This window comes from Arvicanthis niloticus, chromosome 11 (assembly GCF_011762505.2).
Source record: "Arvicanthis niloticus isolate mArvNil1 chromosome 11, mArvNil1.pat.X, whole genome shotgun sequence".
NCBI lineage: Eukaryota > Metazoa > Chordata > Mammalia > Rodentia > Muridae > Arvicanthis > Arvicanthis niloticus.
In genome coordinates, this window is record NC_047668.1 from 32,072,606 (window position 1) to 32,096,025 (window position 23,420).

At 38.3% G+C, this 23,420-nt stretch overlaps 1 protein-coding gene across 20 annotated transcripts in view; it reads left to right on the forward strand.

Moving 5' to 3' along the window:
- Hdac9 (histone deacetylase 9) overlaps positions 1-23,420 on the forward strand; it is an 824,691-nt gene that overhangs the window by 466,493 nt on the left and 334,778 nt on the right. For 14 of the 20 annotated variants that reach the window (XM_076941980.1, XM_076941976.1, XM_076941988.1 and 11 more), the window contains 2 exons: positions 14,177-14,308; positions 19,597-19,712. In XM_076941980.1, coding sequence (XP_076798095.1) covers positions 14,177-14,308; positions 19,597-19,712 — 248 coding nt within the window. The remainder of the gene's footprint in view (positions 1-14,176; positions 14,309-19,596; positions 19,713-23,420) is intronic. The other 6 variants (XM_076941987.1, XM_076941985.1, XM_076941986.1 and 3 more) reach the window with 1 other exon arrangement.

A 23,420-nucleotide genomic window follows, 5' to 3' on the forward strand; every position in this document is an offset into this window, starting at 1 on the left:
TTGGGCAAGGCAGGCACAGCTGTGAGGTAACCATCACTTAAAAAAACCAAAAAACATTATCCCACTCAGGGCTCTGTAAGCATCATAACAAATTGTTTTCCTTAAGACTGGACAGACTGCAAATTAAGTCACCCCATAAATAATCTCTGAACATACTTTGTAATATTCAAAAGATCAAAAATCAAACAAAAATCAGTTTGGCTCAAATAGGGGGTCTAGTCAATTGCACCTTTTACGTTTGGATGCTCACATGATGTTATGAAGCCATTGTGTTCTAATGTTACTAGACATAGTGAGGCCTATTCAGAGTTCTTCAGGGCTTCTTGCATAACAATGTTGCCTAAATACTGACAGGGGCCCCAGGAGTTTTCCTCTTCACACCTTAAGAACACAAAAGCAAGCATTATTACTTAGTTTTTCAGGAAAACTCTAAGGACAATCTCACTTGAACATTCTGGCTCGTGAACATCCCAGAATCAGTCCCTCTTACAATAAAAGATTACATCAAGAGTGTCAGGAGGAATAGCTGGCCCTTCTCTAGAGATGTCTAGGTAGAGTTTATATAGTTCTCAGATATGTGAAAGTGAAAGACTGGCCAGCATTGTTCCCTCTAATGGGTAGTTATGAGCCTGGCAACTCTCCTATTCAACATTTTGTGTGGATTTTCCAACAGACATTGTGCTTTTCCTCAGTGGGTTTCTTCAAATTTCCATTGCCTCCTCACTGTTTAAATACAAAATCCCTAAGTATCAGGACTCACATACAGCACTCTGTGGTTCTTCCTTCATCCTCCTCCCAGCATTGATGTTAGAGTCCACAGTTCATCATGTTTGTTTACTTTCGCCCCCTAGGTTATTCCCAAATACATACTGTTTCTCCTAACTGTGCCATTTCTCCAGTGTCCAGATTGTGCCTTAGTTCTGTGCTCTAGGCAATGCAGATAACATTATTTTTATGTGATGCAGCTGTGCTATTTTAAAAGCACTTTTTTTTTAATGACCAACTACTGCACAACATAAATATGTGCAAACCTCTAATTGGTGCAAAACACAGATTTTATTTAGTTCTTCAATGTTATAAATATCATTTAGTCCTTTAAGGTCTTCATTTTGCAGTTGCGTATTGCTTATGAAATAAATACCATATTCCTGTGCGACATACTCTGTAGCTTTCATGATGTAAACTATGGTTGGGTAATAAAGAATGCATACTGTTAAGAGGAACATCAAACGCCGTGATTATGACGGTGCTTTACCTTCAAGCACTGCATTTCTCCACATTATGAAATATCAATAGGCAAGAAAGGGGCAGCTTGTGTTGATGTGATATTCAGTCACATCAAAAAAATCAAGTTTGAAGAGAATGATACAGGTTAATGAACAGATACACTTACGTGATGGGAGTAATTAACTATTCTCTCTATTGTAATAGGAGTAGATAACTTTTTTTTGTACTAGATCGTATTCTAAGCATCCTATCTGCATAGCATAATGACCCATAAAATAATCCTGTATATGTATTTCCTTTTTTTTTCTTGCTTAAAGTCACAGAAACACTTGGGGATGCTGTGCTTTAATTCAGTCTTCACTTTATGTACTAGAGCAGCAGGTGCAGTGCAGGCTTGAACAGCAAGTGCTATTTCACATTCCAGCCTCTCTTTTTTTTTTTTTTTTTTTTGTTTTTTGTTTTTGTTTTTTGTTTTTTGTTTTTTCGATACAGGGTTTCTCTGTGTAGCCCTGGCTGTCCTGGAGCTCACTCTGTAGATCACGCTGGCCTCGAACTCAGAAATCCGCCTGCCTCTGCCTCCCAAGTGCTGGGATTAAAGGCGTGCGCCGCCACCGCCCGGCCCAGCCTCTCATACTTTGTGCTTATTTGTTTTTTATTATTCTTCACATTCGCTACTTAGTATCATTGTAAAGGGAAGAACTGCATTGTATTCATTACACTAAAAGCAGAAAGTCAAAGTCACTTAACATACACCATTTGCAAACTAACTTTAGTGCAATCATACAAAATGTTCTGAATACTTTAAAATAACTTGTGCATTTGGACTTATTACTGAATGGAGGCCAAGATGGATATTTTCTATTGGAAGGAAATTATTTAAAGCCACAAATTGATATGTTCTTTATACATCTAAATATTTAACTTTTCAAACAAACTATTCTAAAAATAAAACATTTTCACTTAAAGTTGAATTTTCCAAATTTGTTTGCTGTAAACAAATATACAACCTATATTTTTATCTGCAACATGATATAATATTTTACAAAAGTAAAATAGGGACAAAATATATTAGATTGAAGTTTCTATCTACAAAAGTTTATTTTCAAAATCTGAATTGAAGAGTAATTATCTATCTGTTACTGATATTTTTAAAGATTGATACTATGTTTTCATTATAGTTACTAATATATGGAGCAAAAAATGACTTCTTTTTATTTACTATAAATTTATTACTCTAGGTTTATTACTATAGTACTATTTGCTTTCTTGAAGAAATGATATGCCTACTTATTGCAGACACACACACACACACAAAATGATTTTATAAGCAGCCTAGAAGAGAAAATGGTAGACATTGGGTATAGTCTACACAATTAGGCTAATATTCAGGAATCTAAATTAGGAAAGAAAATACAATATAAGTTCCAGTGATGAAAACCTGTGCTGCACAATGCAGGAAGAGAAATAGATGGCCAGAAACCCAAAGGTGGCATGGTAGCATTATAAGCTTCCTTTAAAGTACATGGAGTCAATTTTAGAATTTGGAGAACCTAATCAGGACATCCAAGAGATTAATCATATGAGGTCACAGGAAAAAACCCAGTTCAGTAAGAGAAGAGGGTGCCTTTAGAAACACTATGACTGTATGTTAGGTCTCAACCCCACCCCCTCTGTCTAACTAAATGACAAAATACAGGAAGTTGTTATGGACAATGAGTTTGAAGTTTCCCCATTTTACACACTGAGAATTTATACTGGTTAGAAAGTATTGTTCAACATTATCATAGAAATTATATTGAAATGCATATTCCAAAGTATTGCAGAGAGGGAGACAGACAGAGGGAGAGAGAGGAGAGAGAGAGAATGAAAATGAGAATTTTATTATTAATCAATCTTCTAATTCAAGCTATTCAAATAGAGTACTTTCAGAGTTCACCTATTCAAAGATTTCCAGAATAAAACAGAAGACCAGGGAAATGAAAACAAACTTTTAATTTCGTACTTGGGCTCAACCAGAAGCTGTGGTTATGTCGAGAACATAGAGTAGATTATTGACATAGTCTTTGGTTCTTAATTGCTCAGAGTATAGTTCTAAGAGGCTTTACTTAACCATTGTCTTAATAAATATGATCATTGTCCAAGCCTTCTGGTTGACATACTCCTGTAATACTATTTCCAAACCCTCTCATAAAGCATGTAACACTTCTCTTCTTGCTTTTGGTATCAAAACTAGAGTTGTTTTACTGTTGCCTGCATGAGTGCATTCAGAGTAATGCTTATTCAACATTATTCTAGAGAAATTTCTTTGCTAGTTGATGGTGTTATCAAATTTATACCCAGATCAATATTCTAAAAGGACTTCTGGAACTTTCAGCGTCTCTAAATTGTTAGGTTTTTGGTTTTATGAGTTTGCATGATTATTTGTTTTAGGCATTCTCATCTTCTCTTTCTTTCTCTCAGGCTCTGACTTCACTGACCCTGTCTGTCTGCCTTACAAGCTACACTTCTTCCCTCTATATTTTTGCTGATGCATCTCTCACAGAGGAAGCCTTAAAACATGAGGTGTCTACAATTCTGACCTGCTTTCTGACATTTTTAAAATTTTCCTAATAGTCTTTATTTATGTGAGAATGTTATAACTGTATACAATGTATTTTGATCATATCCTCCTCCATGACCCCCAGCATAACCCCTCCTAGCTTCATGTATTTTTTTCCTTCATTAAACCAACTAAGTCCAGTTAGCGTTAGATATGCACGAGTGACAAGCATGTAGGACTATCCACTGGAACATGGGCAACTTACCAGAAGCCGCACTAAAACAACAAAAACAAAAATGTAAAAAAAAACAAAAACAAATAATTCTCCCTCTTCTCATTATATTATTATATAATATATAATATATAATATATACTACTATATAATATTAATATATAATATATTAATATATTATCATTAACTGGCAATATATCCAAGGCTGAGATATGCGCCCATCCCCTTTCTCATTCATCCTGAAATGTTAGCTGACTTAACTTTGTGTAAGTCTTTGTTTGTTTGTTTGTTTGTTTGTTTCTGTACATTAAGATGGTCAAGGTAAGGGCCTACTCTTCTTTTTTTTTTTCTTGATTTTCTGTAACTATTTTTAATCATTATTGGATATTTTATTTACATTTCAGATGCCATCCCTTTCACCGTTTCCCTTCCCTAGAAAACCCCTATCCCATCCCCCCTTCTCCTTTTTGCTTTTATACAATTTTTTAATGTTAATCAAAGGCTTTATAAATTTGTTGATGCTCAATAACAAGATGCCCATACAATCAGAAGTGTAACCCAATACCCAACCTAGATATACCAACTACCTTTGACTGGCGGAGACATGCAAATATCTGCCTCCATGTTCTCCTCCCCACTCTCTCTCTCTCTCTCTTGTCACCTAGCTCCTTCTCTCCTTACTCCTCCTCCTCCTTTCCTTACTCCTACTCTTCCTCTTCTTACTCCTCCCACCTTAGCTCCTCCTACATAACACCCTTCCTGTTAAAATAAAACTTTTCTCTTAAAATACAATTAGAGCATAATTATACCAATTTGGGTCAGTAAGGTACAAGATAGACCCAATACCCAGTCCATCATTTTGTTGACTAACCAGAAACTCTGTCATCCCTCCTAACTAAAAGACTTAGTTCTGAACCTGGCTTTTTTCTTGGCTTTAAAATGAATGTCAGCTGAAAACCATCCTCTCAAATCTTTTCTCTCAAAGTAAATAGCCAGGATTGGCTATGAGACTATAAGTCTTCAACTCCATCAGAAATACAGAATGACTGAGTTAACTGAAATTATGGGGAGCACAAAGCATAGCTTCTAAAACTTAGCCAAATTATAGAGACCACTGAACACCTGGACAGTCTCTATACTACAAAATGTTGGAGCATCTGATCTTCAGCCTTCTGGTCCAGGATCATTTAACAGACCTAGTGATGCAAAATTATTAAAGACTGATTACTCTGTCTTGGCAGATATAGTCAGTCGACTATTCCACAAGTGTGTCCTTTTCTGGACAGTGATTTGTCTGTAGATGAAAAGAGGCAATTCTTGCCTAGTGCCTGTCCTACCACAACTGGAATAACTCCAAAGATGCTCAATTTCTTCTTAGAATCCAAGACAGGATGCTGTCAGGAGCAGACAGATCTCTAATCAAACTGAACATTAATACAGAAATGTTTGCAACATCAAATCTGTGGACTTCTAACATTTTGAAAACTAACTATCTATGTAAGGCAATCTGGACTGTTGTCTGTTTTGTGTAAGTCTTAAGCAGGTAACCACCATTACATATTCACGAATGTCCATAAAACAGTGATTAACAACTGTGAAAGTAATTTTTATTTACTAGGTGTAATTGTCATCTCAGAGGATTGCTGCTAAATAAGCTCACCCTTTCTAACTCTTTCTAAACTCTTGCGAGCTGATTCAACTCAGATGTTCTGGCCCAACCCCTCTCCAAGCTTACTGATTAAAACTGTCTTCTCTCCACTTCTGACTGAATTGCTCTGTATGGCCTCAAACTAACTATGTTAGTCTGTTTATTTTCTGGATCTTTCTCTTTCTCTGGCTGGTTCTGTCTTCACCTGCATCCTGACTCTGTAAAACTGCCCCAGTAAAACTAACTGCTTCCCGCCCCCCATTGTGTGTGTGTGTGTGTGTGTGTGTGTGTGTGTGCGCGCGGGCATGCGCACACAAGCACTGCTCTCTTAAGAAACCGCTTCTCTGTACTATTTTCTTGAGAGTTGGTTATATTCTATCTCTGACTAATTCTATCAAATCTTTCCCTGATTCATCACTTTGTCTGTCACTCAATTAAACTTCACTTTCAAATATAGCTGCTTCAGTCTACAAACCAACTTTACATTCATTGTTAGGTATTAGGTATGTACTAAGCTCATACCTATATTCCAGCCAGAGGTATTAAATATGTGCAGCATCTGCATTCCAGTGAGATCACACAGACCTAGAAGGTCTTTAGATGTGATCGTTTGTCAGAGCAGCCATGTTGTTGGATTAAAAATCCCATACAGACAGCAATAGGCTCCAATCTCTGGCTTTTATAAGCCCTCTACCACAGTTTCTGGGGTATTAGTTTAACATTTCTCACTATCTGCTTCTTATCTTATCCTTCCAGTTTTTGTTTCTGATGGTGGTTAGCCTATCTTTTAAACCAAAAATTTCAAGATTGATCAAGATGAAGACAGTCTCAACTTCTTTCCCTTTAAAACATAATCTGATCTGAATCCACAACTGTAGATACCAATTAGAATCTTGGACAAGTTTGTTTTCTGCTTTGTGATAGAACTCAGGGTTCATGCTGTTTTCCAGTATTCATCACTAAGATATTATCTACAGATTTAGATTTCATATCTTTTATGGACCACTGGTAGATTTTTCTGAGATATTTATCCTTAACAGTTTTGAAGTAGCCTGTCCCGTCCCATCTTTGCTCCCAACACTTACTCCTCCAGATTTCATTCTTTTACTGCTTCTGCTTAAACAATACAAACTTGACCACTGGACACACATTTGGCTCCATCTTCTGCCTCTACTCTTTTCCAGGGGATAATTTTTCTCCCACCTGTTTGTTTGTTTTCTTTAAGAACTGATCACCTTCCTCAAGTCTTTATTTTTTCTTCCATAATCCAAGGATAAACTTTGTACAGAATAAATGCTCAATAGGCATTTGATGAGAAGATCATATCGTTCTTCTTCTTGTCAGATGCTTGGTACCGATGAAGAAATGATACATATAATTAAAGCCAAAAATAGAATCTCAGCCATATTTCTTTTTTTACTACCCCTAAGATAAGCATGGCATTTAAACCACCTGAAACAAAAGAACTGTTTTTAACAAACAAACAAACAAATATTATTATATAAACAGAATAATATACATTATTTGATTCTCATTTTCATAATTTTGGCATGCAAAATACAAAAGAAATGCATTATTAGAGTATGTTAATTGGTCTAGCTTTTAACATCCAAAACATATATGTTTGTATAATCAGAAAAAACAATAAATATTATATAATTAGCACTTCCAAGGATTCACCATAAATTATGTTAGTGAGTAAGGTTTACCAATTTTGAAAAGGAATAATTCTCCTTTAAAGAGGAGATATTGTTAGCATTTTTGCAATGAGAGAACAGAAAGACATGTGCTATGAAATTTCTTACAGTGGAATCTGTAGGGAATAGCACTGACATATTGCCATAAATGTGACTATTTATTCAGAATCAAACTTCCCTCAAATGTCTTTTGTTTGTTTGTTTTTTCAACGATTTATTTATTTATTTATTTACTTATTTACTTATTTATTTATTTTATTTATATAAGTACACTGGAGCTGTCTTCAGACATACCAGAATTGGGTATCAGATTTCATTATAGATGGTTGTAAGCTACCATAGGGTTGCTGGGAATTGAACTCAGGACCTCTGATAAAGCAATCGGTGCTCTTAACCACTGAACCATTTCTCCAGCCCCCTCAAATGTTTTTTAAAGAATTTTATGTATGAAATTTTATTTGAAGTGGCTATAATTAGAAATATTACACCATAGAAACTATTATTTGTAACATTAAAGATGCATATTATACCAGCCAAGTGAGTTACAAGTTGTAATGCTCTTATTGCATATACTGAATACCTCTTTGACGGATTCATAATGTTTGTCTAATTATATACCTTTTAATTAAGTAATTTGCATACAATTTTTTTCAGTCAGGTCTTTCTATGTAGCCTTAGCTATTCTCAAGCTCTTTGTCCTTCTTACTGTGTCTCCCAAGCACTTGGATTACAAGATTGGGCCACCACGGCCAAGGATCTAATTTATTTTTAATTAATTAGGTTAGAATATCCTGGGCCTCTCCAGTGTCTTTCATAATGGTGGTATATATCTTGACAAGTTATTTAAAACATGAGAATAAGTGAGGATGACTTAAGTGGGAGTCAACCCAGGAAGCATAATCTCCATACAAGACACAAATTGAGCAGGTGCTAAACTGTCCCCTTTCGAGTTACAGAGTGCTAGAACCATCACTTCCTAAGACAGTGTATAGGTAAAGAACAGCAAGAAAAAACTCAGAAAGGAAAACATCCTGTGTGCGAGCTGTCAGATGCCCAATGTTAACAGGGAAGAATGAACAATGCCACAGAAAGTTCAGAAATTGGTCCTAGAGTCTTGACTTTCTCCTATGATCACAGAGCTAAACATTCATGGCAAGTGCACTAACTCCTTGAATTTCCCAAAGACTCATTAGTATAACAAAATATTTACTAATCTAATGTGTATTCTTGATTAATAATCATCTTAATTAGTATTTTGAAATTGTTTTAGAAATTATTTGCATAAGTGATTTATTTCATTGATTTATTTATTCACTTTACATCCCAATGTCAGCTCCCTCTCCTCCCAGTATCGCCCCACACAAATCCTGCCCCAATTCCTCCAGGCCCTTCTCCTCTGAGAATGGGAAGCCTAACCCCCCTTCCCCCAGTATCACTCACCACAGCACATCAAGTCACTGGAAAACTAGGCATATCCTCTTCCCACTGAGGATGGACAAGGCGGTCCAGTAAAGGGAACCAGAGCCACAGGTAGGCAACAGCTTCAAGGATGGCCCCCATTCCAGTTACTGTGGCCTTAAAAACCAAGTCGCACATCTACTACATATGTGCACAGGGCCTAGGTCCTGCCAATGCTAATGCTTTGGTTGGTGGTTTAGTCTCAGGGAGCCCAAGGGTCCGGGTTAGTTGACTATGTTGGTCTTCCTGTAGTGTGTCTGTCCTCTTTGGGTTCCTCAATCCTTACTCTAACACTTCTTCAAGATTCCCCAGACTCCAACTAATGTTTACCTGTGGGTCTCTGCATCTGTTTCCATGGCTGCTGAGTGGAGCCTCTCAGAGGACATTTGATAGGCTTCTATCTGCAAGCAAAGCAGAGTCTCATTAATAGTTTCAGGGATTAGTTCTTGTTCATGGGATGGGTCTCATATTGAGCCAGTCATTGGTTGGCCATTTCTTTTTCTCTCTGCTGTGTCTTTGTACCTGTAGGATACATTTGGGTGGGTTGCTGTCTTATTCTTCAACTGGGAGTCCTGCCTGGTTACAGAAGTGGCCACTTCAGGGTTTTTTTTTTTTTTTTTAAACTCAGTGGCTCCTTTATTCTTATGATCATTCCTAATGGAGATTTTTTGCATTCCATGATGTGTGGTACTGAATATTTATGACAAAATTATTAGTGTAAAGAATATTCATTACCTAGGATTAAACATTAACTGGGGATGGAGGCTAGAGAGGTGTCTTAACAGATAAGAATTCTGGCTTCTCTTCCAGAGGCATCTACATGGTGGCACCCAATCATCTAATACTCTACTTCCTTCTTCTGATCTCTATGGGCCTGTCACTTTGATATACAGTTAAACATGAAAGCAAAATGCCTTATACACAAAATAAAATAATATTTTATATTTTTAAACTTAACCAAGACAAAATGCACACAGTAGGTACTCATTCTCAAAAGGAAGTGATATATTACAGAAAAATAATGAGCAGAATTTATACTTTGAAAAAACTCAAAGAAAATATGTGGTCAGCTACTAATAAAAGTACTTCAAATAATAGTGAAAGTCTAGAAAAGAATTATTGTTGTGGGAATTATTTAAAAAAAAAAAATGAAGAGCAGTTCCCATACAATGCTCAGCACTGGCAGGGCACATGGCACCAGAGCTCCAAAATCTCTCCACCCAACTCGATAAGTTCCCTCTGGCAGGTTACTACCATGCCAGCCCCGTGCTTCAAAACCCCCACAGCCTTTCTGGTGCACATCAGGCAAACCTATGCTTTGCTGCCATTACCTTTCTCTCTTGAACTCAGTAATGGCAAGAGCACCACACAAGCTTAGCTCAGAAACAATGGTAACTTAATCTCTGGGTACAACAGCTATAATGCTAATCTTGTAAGGCATATTAAATCTAAATCCTCTGATGGCCTATCCTGGCAGATTTGCCATAAACCAGGAGACACTAGTAGCTACATCTTGCCCTAACACTATTCTGTCCAAAAGGCCTTTCTTCTCTCCTCTTCCTCCCTTCCCCTATTCAACCCGGAAGTCCTTCCTACTCGCTCAGTGATTGGCTCCTTTATTCATTAGGGAATGGTTCACAAGTCACCTGAGTGACTCACTCCTTGTCCACAGCCCCTCCAAGGAGAGCAGAATTTACATCAAAATACAGACAGCACGAGATCCATCCACAACAAATTATTAATTTTATTGTTTTCATAGACAATGCATTAAGCTTGTATCTACCAGTTGTAGGCACACAAACCTCTTCTTATACTTTTATTTTATTGGTTCTATTTTATTTTAGTGTAATTTCATTAGTTTTATATGAGCCACATTGAGACATTCAGAGAGAACTCCCTCCCAATCTTTTGCCATGACATGTAATGAACAACACTGTTACTGCTCTTTCATAGCTGATATAATAATTTGCTGAGATTAATCTACCCTTCCATGATTAGAGTTAGCCCATGAAAGGATTAGCATTGGAGTTCAATTTGGGCCTGCCTGTGTCAGAGTCCTGCACACTTGCACAGGATTTTGTATGGGTCTGTATGTATTTATACAAATGCAAATCATGATTTTCCCTGGGTCATCCTTAAACACCCTGTCACACACCACTTCTGCTATTTCCCTGCCTGGATCTTGATGCTGTACCTAGGATTTCTGACCTGTTAACCTGTGTTTCTAGTAGTCAGCTTACGATACATCTCCTGACTTTATTCTCCTGCACAGCCTCCCTGAGTACATTCTGCATCATCAAGAGGATGGAAATAATGTTGTAAAACACCTTTCATCCATGACCTTACACGTAATTCTTGATGTATGGTTTTCAAGCGAGCAAATGTTCACATTCAGGTGGCACATACCCTAAAACTTAGGCCTTCTTTGGGCAGATGAATTGAAATGTGGCGGGCAGCTGTGGGGTAGAGATGAAAAGGTGATTAGTGCAAGTAGCCTTCTCTGAAAGTAGTCATTTCCTTCTGACCTCTGAGGATTGGTAAAAGAGGAGCATGGAGATCTCGAGCCTTCACAGAGATCAGAGCATTGAAAGTGAAAGCAACTCCAAGGACAAAAGAACTGGTCAATACTCCTCTTGCCCAGCTGTTTGTACCATCATGAGCATCAGTGTGAATGCTGAGAGCTGTCTGTCATTACATTCTCATTCTCACCACTGACATTCTACTGTCTCTGGTGACTTGAAATCACTGAAATCTAGACAGAAGCATTTGCTAGGACCAAATCCTTTCATGGGCTAACTCCAATCATGGGAGGGTAGATTAATCTCGGCAAATTATTATATCATCTCTGACATAGTAGAACACAGTGGAATATATATGTTACTAGAAGCTCTGGGAAACAGAGGAGGATGGGTTAATGAATGAAAAGAAGAGCTATTGGTTGGTGTTCTGCTACATGAAGAGTGGTTATAATTAACAGTGTTGCATCATGTAAATCAAAACAACTGCCAGAGAGAAGTTTGAATGTTCTCACCCCAGAGAAATTATATGTTTGAGATAAAGGACAACTGAATCTTTTTTAGTTGATAAATACACAACATATACAGGTTCAAAATCATCATACTCTATCCTGTAAATACACATAGTTATATCCTGTGAAAAGACTTACAAAAGAATATGAATAGATTTAAAACTTTTAAGAAATAATTTCCAAGGATAAATTAATTAATTATTAATTAATTAGCACTCCTCAATCTTTGATCATTTCCCTTTTTTGCTCAAAATTTTCACATTCTCCCACAGTTTTTTGGCCTATATTATTCATCCCATGGTGGTATAGTTACTGACAGCTCCTAATTACTGATTGCCCCCTTGGGGTTTCTTACACTACTGACCTTTGGGCCTAGATAATTCCTTGTCATTGAGGGAACCCTCAGCTTATAGGATGACTGGAAGTACCTATGGCTTCCACATGTTAATGCTGGTATCATCTTCTCACATGATGACCAGTGATGCCTCAAACATTGCCAAAAATCTCTGGAGAAATATATTCTCTGATTTAGAAGCAACCAATGGCTTATCTTGTATGAGACATTATTCCATTCAATTCTCTATCAACTGCAGCTTATAAAGGACTCTATTAATTAGAGCTGAGTCATTGATGCCAAGAAAGTGATGGATGGACAAGAAAAATGGAGAAAGACTATGGGACTTATTTCACTGCTGATTGTAAATGCTGTTTACATGGAAGTAAGCAGGGTTAAGTGGATGTGCAGGCACCCAGCACTTGGCAAGAACAAGAAGCCATTCACATAGCTGAAGGTGAAGGACCAACTGATTCTTCAGTTCTAAAGTCATGGATCACTGACATTCAGGGAGGAAGAGAAGGCAGGCTGTACTGGGCTGAGCCCACGAATAAGTATCCCAAGTCTCCCATTCACTGTTTCATGAAGTGATAAGTCAGTGGTTTTGTTCCTTCTAGGCATCCAATTTTTAGTGTTTAATCCATTAGACTTCATTGAAACTTTTGAATAGATCTCAGTCGGAGAACAATCTCAGTTTTTTTTTTTTTTTTTTTTTTCTGAGTAGGTCATAGGGAAAACAGAGACATGCCATTATAGTAAAGATTGGGGGACTCACTGTCTTCTGTTTCTATAATGTCAGTGCTTTGGGGCACAATATCAAATACATGACACAAAAATAAGGAGCTTGCGTTATATTTTTATCTGAGAAATGCAATAGTTCTTGGTTTAAGTTGACCACTGCAGGGACGAGAACAAGAGAGCAAACAAATATAGATATTTGATGTCTTACAGTGGGGCGTGCTCTGAGATCTGCTGCTACTCTTCTTTAAAAAGAAAGAGTTGATTGATGAGAAACTCCAGGAACATTGTGTCTAGTGTGGGCAATCATTGGCACTTTACAAAAGTTATCTTGTATTTTGTATGAGGTTCCTCTGTAAGGAAAAGTGGGGTATGTGGCATGTTCAGGATAGGTCGGGGTGCTCGGATACAGCCCTGACTTCCTCCCATCACCTCTGTAGCTTGGGCAAGTCATTTATCCTCTCTAGTTTGACTACAGAGGTTTTCAGTGCCTCAATTCTTTACACATAATTATTTAAAAATATAACAAATCACTACCATATAGATTCACTATTTGGAATAATATAGCCAAAGAAATAGTACCATACACATGGGTAAGGGGAGTTTGTATTTTCAAGCATACACCCTAGCTGCAAACTTTCAGTTCCAGCTTGGTCAGCTTCCTTTTTTTCCTGGCTGGATTCTGAGGACATGGAAGGAATTACTCACAGGGATGTTGTGTTATTCTGTTGAATATGTTTTCCCAGAGTTTTAGGTTAGAAGCTTCTGACAAAGACATATTTCAGGAGTCAGAATTAGACATAAATTATGCTCTGTGGAGGTGTCTTCTTGTTACCAGAAGTCAGGTCAGAGTCTGCAACCTCACATTAACTTACTGTTTTAGTGGTTATTGAATTTCAGTCTTGAGAGAATTAGGAGGCCAGCCAATGAAGCGAAATAAATCTTACTCAGACCTACCTGTAATTAGTGATCAAACCTCCCATTAACAATTACGGTTATGCTAGATAAAAAGTTAAGTAGAAAAGTTATTTTTGCTTCTATTTCACATTCATATTAAGAGAAGGATGGCAATTTACTTTGTAAAATGATGACTATATTTGTCTGTTTGATTAGAGTTAACATCTTATTTATATGCTTGGGTTTTTAACTTGAGAATATTATACTGGGGGAAGATTGGCATTACTTTTTTTTTTTTTTTTTTTTTTCATTTAGACACGGGAGCATTTGGCTCTTTATTTTTTAATTTTTATCTATTTTCTTTGTCTCAATCCCCAGCCTCAGAGCCCAACTTGAAGGTGCGGTCCAGGTTAAAACAGAAAGTGGCAGAGAGGAGAAGCAGCCCCTTACTCAGGCGGAAGGATGGAAATCTTGTCACTTCATTCAAGAAGCGAGTGTTTGAGGTGGCAGGTAATTGAGGACTGGGCAGTCACACACTAACACTTGCTGGTCATAGGATTTTTTTTTTTAAGTTTAGAATCAAAATACTCCTGCATTTTGAGAAGTATTTCCTGAAAGGCAGTTTATTTGAAAACACACAAATAGTTACAATAGTAAACTTTGCTCTGTATGCACCAGCTGAATGTTGCAGGAAATGAACCGGGGAAAACAGCAATGTGTCTGTCAGTCACAGCACAGCAGAGCGCCACCAAAGCTCGCCCTGTTCTTTTCAGAAGCAAGCAGTCTGTTTAGGAAATGCCAACTAATAGACTATAGTTTTTAATGAAATCTGATCGGAAGTGAGCAGGGGGGAGCAATCAAGAAGAGCACCCCCCTCTCCCCTTCCTCAGACATGAACTTAGGAAATACATCTGGGAAAATTAAACTATGTGGAACAGCAAAACCTTGACTTTTCAACAAATTTACAGAACTCATAAATGACTTTATGTGTTTACTAGTGACCTGGGACTCATGACAGGCGGGGGAAATGCTGCTTTTTATGAAGGGGAAAAGGCTGTCGTTTTCACTAGTCTCAAATGGAAGGGTTCATATTTTTTTAGCTGCCTGGCTAGTTGTGGGGTGAACATGTTAGGAAATTCAACCTGATGTCTTACAAACCCCTTCGTCCCATTTGTACCTGTTCTGAAATTAGAGAAGTACCTAAGAATACAAGAACCCAAAGGGCTAGCCACAAAAATCCTGGCTACTGCTTACTTAAGGATACAGGAACCCGAAGGGCTGCACAGAAGTCAATACTGACTACTGTTTCCTGGGTACTTAGAGCAATGGCTCAGACCCAGATGTTTCAACTAGGCACAGAAGAAAGAGGCCATGGTCTGAAGCTACCTTCTGTTTTGAAAGGAAATGTGACTGTTTCAGGTTAGGCAGCTGCTGTTGGTTCTCCCAGATCAGGTCTCACTCTTCATGTGTGTTTTAAATGATGGGTGTCCTGTCTCTCTTTTAGCCAGAACAAGTTTAGAGAGGAAAGTCAAAAGAATAGTCTGATAGAGGTGAAATAACTTGGATACAAATGGTGGGGCAGCTTAAAAAATGACAGATTATTTCTATTTGTAAAAAAAGACCTCAGTCTCCTCTCTAGGCACAATGAACTGCTATTGTTAAGTGAACAAACGTATTAGCAATTGCATTTTGAAAACCCCGTGAGAGATGCAAAATTTAGAAGAAACAAGCAATATTTATTTTTAATATCTGTATAAACACAAGTTTATAGGAACTGAGTCCTACATTTGGAATTACAGATTTTATTTAGTTTTATGAGATTGCAGTCTATCCCTATTTTTTTCTTTTGTTTTTTTTTTTTTTTAAGATAAAGTTTCTCTGTGTAACCTTGGCTGTCCTGGAACTCACTTTGTAGACCAGGCTGGCCTCGAACTCAGAAATCCACCTGCCTCTGCCTCCCAAGTGCTGGGATTAAAGGCGTGCACTACCACTGCGCAGCTAATCCATCCCTTTTTGTCTCAGGAAGTACGTGAGGCCTGGCTTCTGTGCTTACTATTTGTACATACGTCCAGCCTGTGGGGCCACTACAGATGCTTTCATAAGGGTTTTGTTTGTTACTTTCCATTTTAAGCTAGGCTTTTTCACTGAGTCTAAATGTGTTTGGGGGATCTGAACTTCAGCACACAGGTGTCTCCACCTGACCCCTTCCTGTGGATTTTCGTCTAATTTGAAGAACTCTGTGTCTTGATAGTGAAGGTTTTTAGTAGCCAATTGGAGGCGACCACAGTACCGTTGCGGTTAAAGTGTCATTACTGCTAGTGTCTTTTCTGCCTCTGCCTCTTTCCTTTTACAGGAGGAAGTGTCCCCTCTTTCTCCTTTGACTCCTCTTCATCGTTGATGTTTAAAAACAAATTATCATTTCACACAGTGTTTTCAAACTCAAGCATTTTCTCCCCCTCATCCTCCAAACGTTTTCTTCTCTTAAACTGTTACACACTGATCAACTCTGCACCTGCTGTGATTCCCCCCTCTCCTCTGCTGCTCTTGCTTCACTTATTATTCTTAAACTCCAGTTCCAACCTCGTCCCTTTTCCTGTGTTCTCACAGTTTATCCACAAAAGTGCTCACTACGTGCACTCGGGCTCTGACCAGTCTGTGGTGCAAGGGCCCTGGTTCAGGAGTTGCTAGGGTGAAGTCATACAGGTTTCTACACAACAAGACAGTTCCTTTTGAATATCACCTAAGCAAGATAACATAAAATGGTAAAGACAGAAGAACATTTAAGAATATGGTGTTTTTAAATATATGGAAATGAAATAACTGGGGTAAATAACAGCCATCCCGACTTCAGCCTTACATCACAGCTGTGAGACTCAGGAGCAGAAGTACCTGCAAGAATTTTTAAATTCTTGCATTTAGAAAAGAAAATGAAGCTGTGTGGCTGTGGCAGGGAAAGTATATTATGAAATACATGCAGTAGGGATGCAGAGAGAGGAGGCTCAGGAGGGTTAGCCTGGGCTGGATGGGGTGGCCCTGTTTCCACCCCATCCAGCCCATATATGTGTGTGTGTGTGTGTGTGTGTGTGTGTGTGTGTGTGTGTATGTATGTATATATATGTGTATATAAAAAGTATATATATTTATATGTGTATGCATATGTACATGCATATACATACATATGTATGTGTGTGTGTGTGAAAAGAAGCACTGTAAAAGGCAATGTTGAAAATGACCAAATTAATCAAAATGTGATCAAAATATATGAACAGAAAGGCAGTGAGCATAAGGGGAAGAACCTTTTATAATACCAAAAATTTGTTCAAACACCATACTAAGCAGATGTTAGAACCAGAATCTGATCACCAACTCACCAGTCTTTGAATTGCGCTATATCTCAGAATAACACAATATTTAGAATAGGAAGGAGGAATCAAAAGTTGTTTTGATGGAAGTCCGGGAAATACTGTGTGGAAATCATGAGCTCCTGCTCCGTGGGGGCAAGTGGTGTGAAGCCCAGCTGAATTTCCAAGTGAGATTAGAGAAGGGAGTGGAGGACAGGGAGTGTGAAGCAGTGTGATCTGGAAGTGTGCCTTTGTACAAAGTCAGTGACTTAGAGCAGAAACGGCAAGAGACGAAAAAGTCAACGAAAACTTTCTATAGGATTCTCTGGGAAGGTTTTCCAGGGCTTACTTTAGTGACTCTGAACAGGAAGAGTTTATGGCACAGTTTAAGAAAGGATCACAAAACATGAAACGGGAATGGCAATAGTCAGACATCTGTGGGATGGTGTGAGGGAGGAAAGGAAAGGCCCAGTGGCTGGGATGACAGAAGGGTAAGGATGACTCTAAGGTTGGGGAGAAAGTACAGACATGAGCAGGAAAAATTCATATCACAATATGATGTGTTCTATACACATAATAAAACATATCCAAATTCTAGCCTGGAGACTGTTAAAGTTGTTAAAGGGGCTTGATGTTCTTCTAGACAATCTAAGACTAGTTTCTAACACCCAGTTGGAGTACCTCACAACTACCTGCAACTCCAGTTCCAGGGGACCTGAGCACTCTTCTAGACTCTTCAAAGACTCACACTAATATACATATTTATATATTTGTCTATACATATAAATATGCATATACAGATATGTACGTGTGTATGTGTGTATTGCACATAAATAAGTAAAAATAAAATAAAGCTTTAAAAGATCCAGAATTCCAAAGGAATTCACACTAAATTTTTTGTGATTTAAGGCAAGGAGCCCTAGGCAAATGAGAGAGTAGTGTGCCTGAAGGGAACAGCACCAAAGCGAAGAGCAAGAGGTGACAGGGCCTCAGACTTCAGTGCAGGTCTGTATTCAGGGACTGATGGACGGAGGAGATGGAGTAATGAACACAGAAGAAGGCTTGGGTGTCTGGGACTGTGAAGTCATAGCATTAATATGTAAAGGTGTTTGAGAAAAAAGTTGCAGAAGGCAGTGGGTAAATCATGGCAATGGGAACAAACTGGCTTTGAGAAGATAGTACTGCATAAGAAGTCCTACAGTCTGTCAGGTGAGGGGGCAACCCCAGGTGAGGGGGCAACCCCAGGTGAGGGGGCAACCCCAGGTGAGGGAAATCCCAGATGAGGGGGCAATCCCAGATGAAGGGGGCAACCCCAGGTGAGGGAAATCCCAGATGAGGGGGCAAACTAGGAGCACATGAATATTTTGAAGAATTGATGGGAGAAATTTTGGAAGCAGTTAAAGGGGTAGGATTGTGTGTGAGAATCCATGTGCTCTCCCTAGAAGGGGAAAGGCATGGAATGCTGAGGCTTTGAGAAGCTTAAGAGGAACGCAGGTAACATAGTGATGGCATCACAAGAAAATGTGCAGGTGAGATTGAGGGCCCAGCCCTGAGTCTCTGATTAGAACAGGGTTAACACAGTGTGGATGGCGCACTTAGAAAACACTCCGAGTGACTGCAGAGTGGGAAGGACCAAGCCATGGATAATTTCCCAGTGTTCAATACAGTGACTTCTGCAGATACATTTCTAGGAATGGGAATTTTCAATTTTTAGTTAAATGTTTTATAAAATAGATTACTTTATATATTGAAGTCTGTATGATTTTTGTATCTAAAGATTAGCAAATAAGTAGTCCCTATTGATCCCATACTTTCCCTTAAGGAATTTGTTTTTAATTGGTATTTAAATATTTATACTACTAAACTTGACAACTTTTCATCTTCTAGAAATTCAGTGGGGTAAAATTAAAATCAACTAACATGTTACAAGGCCATCAATGCAGTAGCAGAGATTTATACCTTCTCTTTCTTCTTCTTCAAACAATTTGACTGGCATGTACTATAGTAAGATATACTCTTGGTACATCAAATAAAATACAATGTATGGTTCAGCATCGAGACTGGTTTCCCCAAGTCTCTCTTGCATTAACAGTTTGCTCTTATGCCATATGCAAATTTATTATCTCTATCACTGTATACTTTTATAATATCATGAGAATAACTAAAAGACTATCTCTTTTTTCTCCTTTCCTCATCAATGGCTTCTGTGACTTCTAGCCCTGTATCTTTAATAGAAACTGTTAATATCAAATGGTGCTTTTAGCAGACAAAAACAAAGGAAGGAGAGAAACAGAAAACTTTAGAAACGTTTGAAACTATTCCCCCATTTTTTCTGTATTGTACTTGTTATTCACACAGCGGTAAAGTGAATCATACCGGGTGCCAGGCAATGCGGCCAGTGGAGTTCACCTTTGTATTGTGTTCATGAATACATGTGTATTTCACCATGTTTTTCAGAATCCTCGGTCAGTAGCAGCTCTCCAGGGTCAGGCCCCAGTTCACCAAACAATGGACCTGCTGGGAATGTTACCGAAAACGAGGCTTCAGTTCTGCCTCCCACGCCTCACCCCGAGGTAAGGCCCTGCTTCATCTATGTCTGGCAAGTATTTCTGTGGCATATCTGAGTCTATGCTTCCCCATTTTCACACGTTATAAATCTATAAACAGAGCCCATGTATTTCCTAACCGTTATGAGCATATATTAGCTTTGTTTTGTACTGTTTCATATTGGTGAAATAGTTTTATATGTGGGTTTGAATAAACTTGAATATATTTATAGGTGTTTTGATAATCGTCTATGTTGGAAGAATACTGACATTTAAACCAGAATTAATAAAGTTCTTAGCTATGCTCTAACTCTGTACTGTCCAATGATATAGATTTGTAATCCTGCTTGGGTACCAATTTTTCTGAGAGGAGTAGACCCTAAATAAGCCAACCAAGTCCATGTATGCCTCTCACAATAACTACTAATGAGGTATATTTTATTCACTTGACCCTAAAGTGTAATAGAGTACACTGATGTCTATATTATGATCGAGGGAACTAGAATTTCACCGAGTAAGCATTTATTTAGTATTTACTTTGTGATGGTCATTCTACCTGGTGATATACATGTAAGGATAAATAAAAATGTGAACACCATTAGGAAAACTGACTTAGTGTAGAAGATTGCTTTAAAATATCCTCATTTGTTGTAATCAGTAACACAATACTGAGAAGAGAGTGAATGTCAGCATCAGTCATGTGGCTTCTGGGTGGACGGCAAGAAGGTAGTCACATTGATATAGCTGTTTTGAGTTGACTGGCCGTAGACCAAAGGCCTAAAGTTGTTCTGTGTACACTTCACACCGCTTCCTCCCTATACAACCTCTGCAGGGAGAGGTGCTGCGATGAATTCTTGTGTGTGCCTGTTACTTGCTTCTCCCTTTGTATTCTAGAGTCTTCATACTTTGAGACCAAGAGACATTGATCAAATCTGTCATTCGTTGGTTTATACCAGTAGCTTTTCTGCAATGGCACTAGCCGTATTGTGCCAAAACACTTCTACCTACAAGAGAGTCACATTACTGTCTCCTGACATAACACCCCGATTTTAAACAGTTGCCATTACTGACAGAAATGTTCTCTTCTGCTCTGTCAATTCATACATTTCACATGCACACACAAACACATATGCACACATACAAATTGCTAGATGTTATAAAATCATTAGGTGAAATACAAGCAGTGGAAATGAATGCTTTAAAGGTTTCACATTCTTGACTTTGACCTCTGGTTTCTCATGAACTCAAAAACCCTCAAGATAGATGAAAAAGCCCAGTGCTGAGCAAGAATACTTCAAAACCTTCCAGACTCTCCTCACTCAGTGCTGGGAGCCCAAGGACCCATGTCTAAACTCTTAGGTGAGCGTCTCACCTGACTCCAACAGTGGCAGACTTCCTGCCTGAAAAGTTGTAACTAAGTGAAACTGTGAGTATTACAGCAGAAATCGCACAGCAGTGCACGGCTTTTTGACTTAAAGCATCTCCATATGTGCAGACCCCCAGGTGCCTGCACAAAACAGATGTGAGTCATATCTAGAATAGGACATCATCTTCCTAGAGTCTAAACCTTCTCTACTCTATTTGTAAGAGAGCATGAGTAGAAAAGGTAAAGCGTCTTCCTTCTGAGCATTTCTGAGCTACGGCAAGGCTAACATTCAGACCTCCATACTATTCTCCAAGACCCTCATTAGTTTCCTGTTTCTAACTATCTTGTCACTTGGTACTTCTTTTTTATTATACCCTCCAAAACATGATGCAAGACAGAATATTCTATGAATACTTGTGATCACACACCTAAGTAGGACTTTCAGGGTTTGAGATTACATCCCCATATTGAGTAATTTTCTATATCCTATAGACCTATAATTAATATCCGAGAAAAAAAACAATTTGATCACAAATAGTAAGTTATTAACACGATTCTCACTAACCACACAAACACTGATTGATAGGTTCTGACCAGCCCTAGGGCTGTTTGTACCCTAGCATATGGCACTACACTCAACAGCATAGAGAATTCTAAGATGCAGTGTTAACGACACAGCTTTGGGCCCTTAGCCACTTACTCATATCTTACTAGATTCAGAGAGAGTTAAAAATATCTATCTGGGCGTCTTTAGTAAAGGGATGTAGATGAGTGAGGACAACTTGTAGGATTTGATTTCCATTCAGACGGGAGGACAAAGAGTGTGGTTTGAGAGTTACTAAGTTACTAAATGTATCCATTCACTGCTCAGTGAAAAAATAAAACCAGGAAGAAGTGTTGGTGCAAACAAAACAGCAAAATGAAAGGTTTTTCCTCTTCTGACTCTTTGTGACCTACTAAATTTTCTAGCTTGTCTAATTTTAAACTTGTATTTATATATGTGTGTATAACTATACACATGCATAGCTACAGCCAATATGGAGAGTGTAAATCAAGACACTTATTTTATTTCTAAATCTTTTATTTGCACGAATTGGGCTTGGATCTCCTTGCTTTTCAGCTAACTGTTGAATATACTCTGTCACTGCAAATTTTTTCCTTCCACCCCCACCAGTCAAAAAAGAAAAACAAAACAAAACAGAAGGAAATGTGATTTAATGGAGTTTAAAGGGTAGAGGGATTTCTCCAGGTCAGTGGCAGGACATCCACTTCCAACACTCACAAGCCTAGTTCAAAAGCAAGCGGTAACTTACCTCATAATGAATTAATTGTGTGCCTGAACTGTGGTCCAAAAGGCCAGGTGGACAGACCTTTCTGCACCGATGGGTAGCCTCTCTGTGGCCCAGAACCAAAAATACAGCCCTGATGGCTAACATGTGTTTTCTGCTGTATTACATTCACAGAGCTCTGTCCTGTAATTCAGTCAGGATAGGTAAGGAGGCAGCAGAAGTGAAGCAGACTGTCAGCAAGTTAGCATCCTAGCTGTGCCACGTTACCACCTAGAGAAAGTGGACCCAGCAAAGTGTGCAATCACTTAGAATTTGCTGTGTGATTTTTTTTTTTTACAGTTACCCTGTAAGATTAATAATAGAATGTGATTTTACAGCAGCAGAAATTTATTGATCAAAATTACAGAATTTAAGACGCAAATCCTCAGTTATATAATTTGCCATTTACAGAATATCCTGATCTGATGAAATTACACAAGTAGGTTTCCGTCTTAAAGGAATGAAGGTGTCAAGTTCATAATCTACGAGGTATACAGAGTGAGCTAAGGCCAGTCTGTCCAATATTCTGAAAACCTCTCTCAATAGGGAAAAAAAAAAAAAAAAGGAAAAGAGAGTTGAGTGTGTCTCTTAGTGGTGCAATCTTCACATAGCACACAGAAGGTCCTAGACCAATTTTAGTCACCAACTAAAAAAAAAAAAAAAAAAAAAAAAAAAAAAAAAAAAAAAAAAAAAAAAAAAAACGCATCAGGGTGTGAATGGCTCTCTCTGTGCCATGCCTGTAAGTAGAGTATAATACCACCTAATCCTTCAGACCACATAAAAACAAATAGGATTCCATTCGTATTTGCTGCTTAGGAGCCTGGAAAAGACACACCTAAAGTTCTTGAGCCCTTAGATGAAAATGCTTTTGTTTTCTATCCTGTAAGTCACAAGTCTCACCTGATGTAGATGAGGCAGAGGCAGGAATGGATGAGAATGTACTCCCGATTGTGACTCTGGACACACAGGAGAGAGGATATCTAAGTATTCTGTCTGAAGAAGGGACTTGAGCATTGCTGTGCCACCAACTGCTTGGTCAGG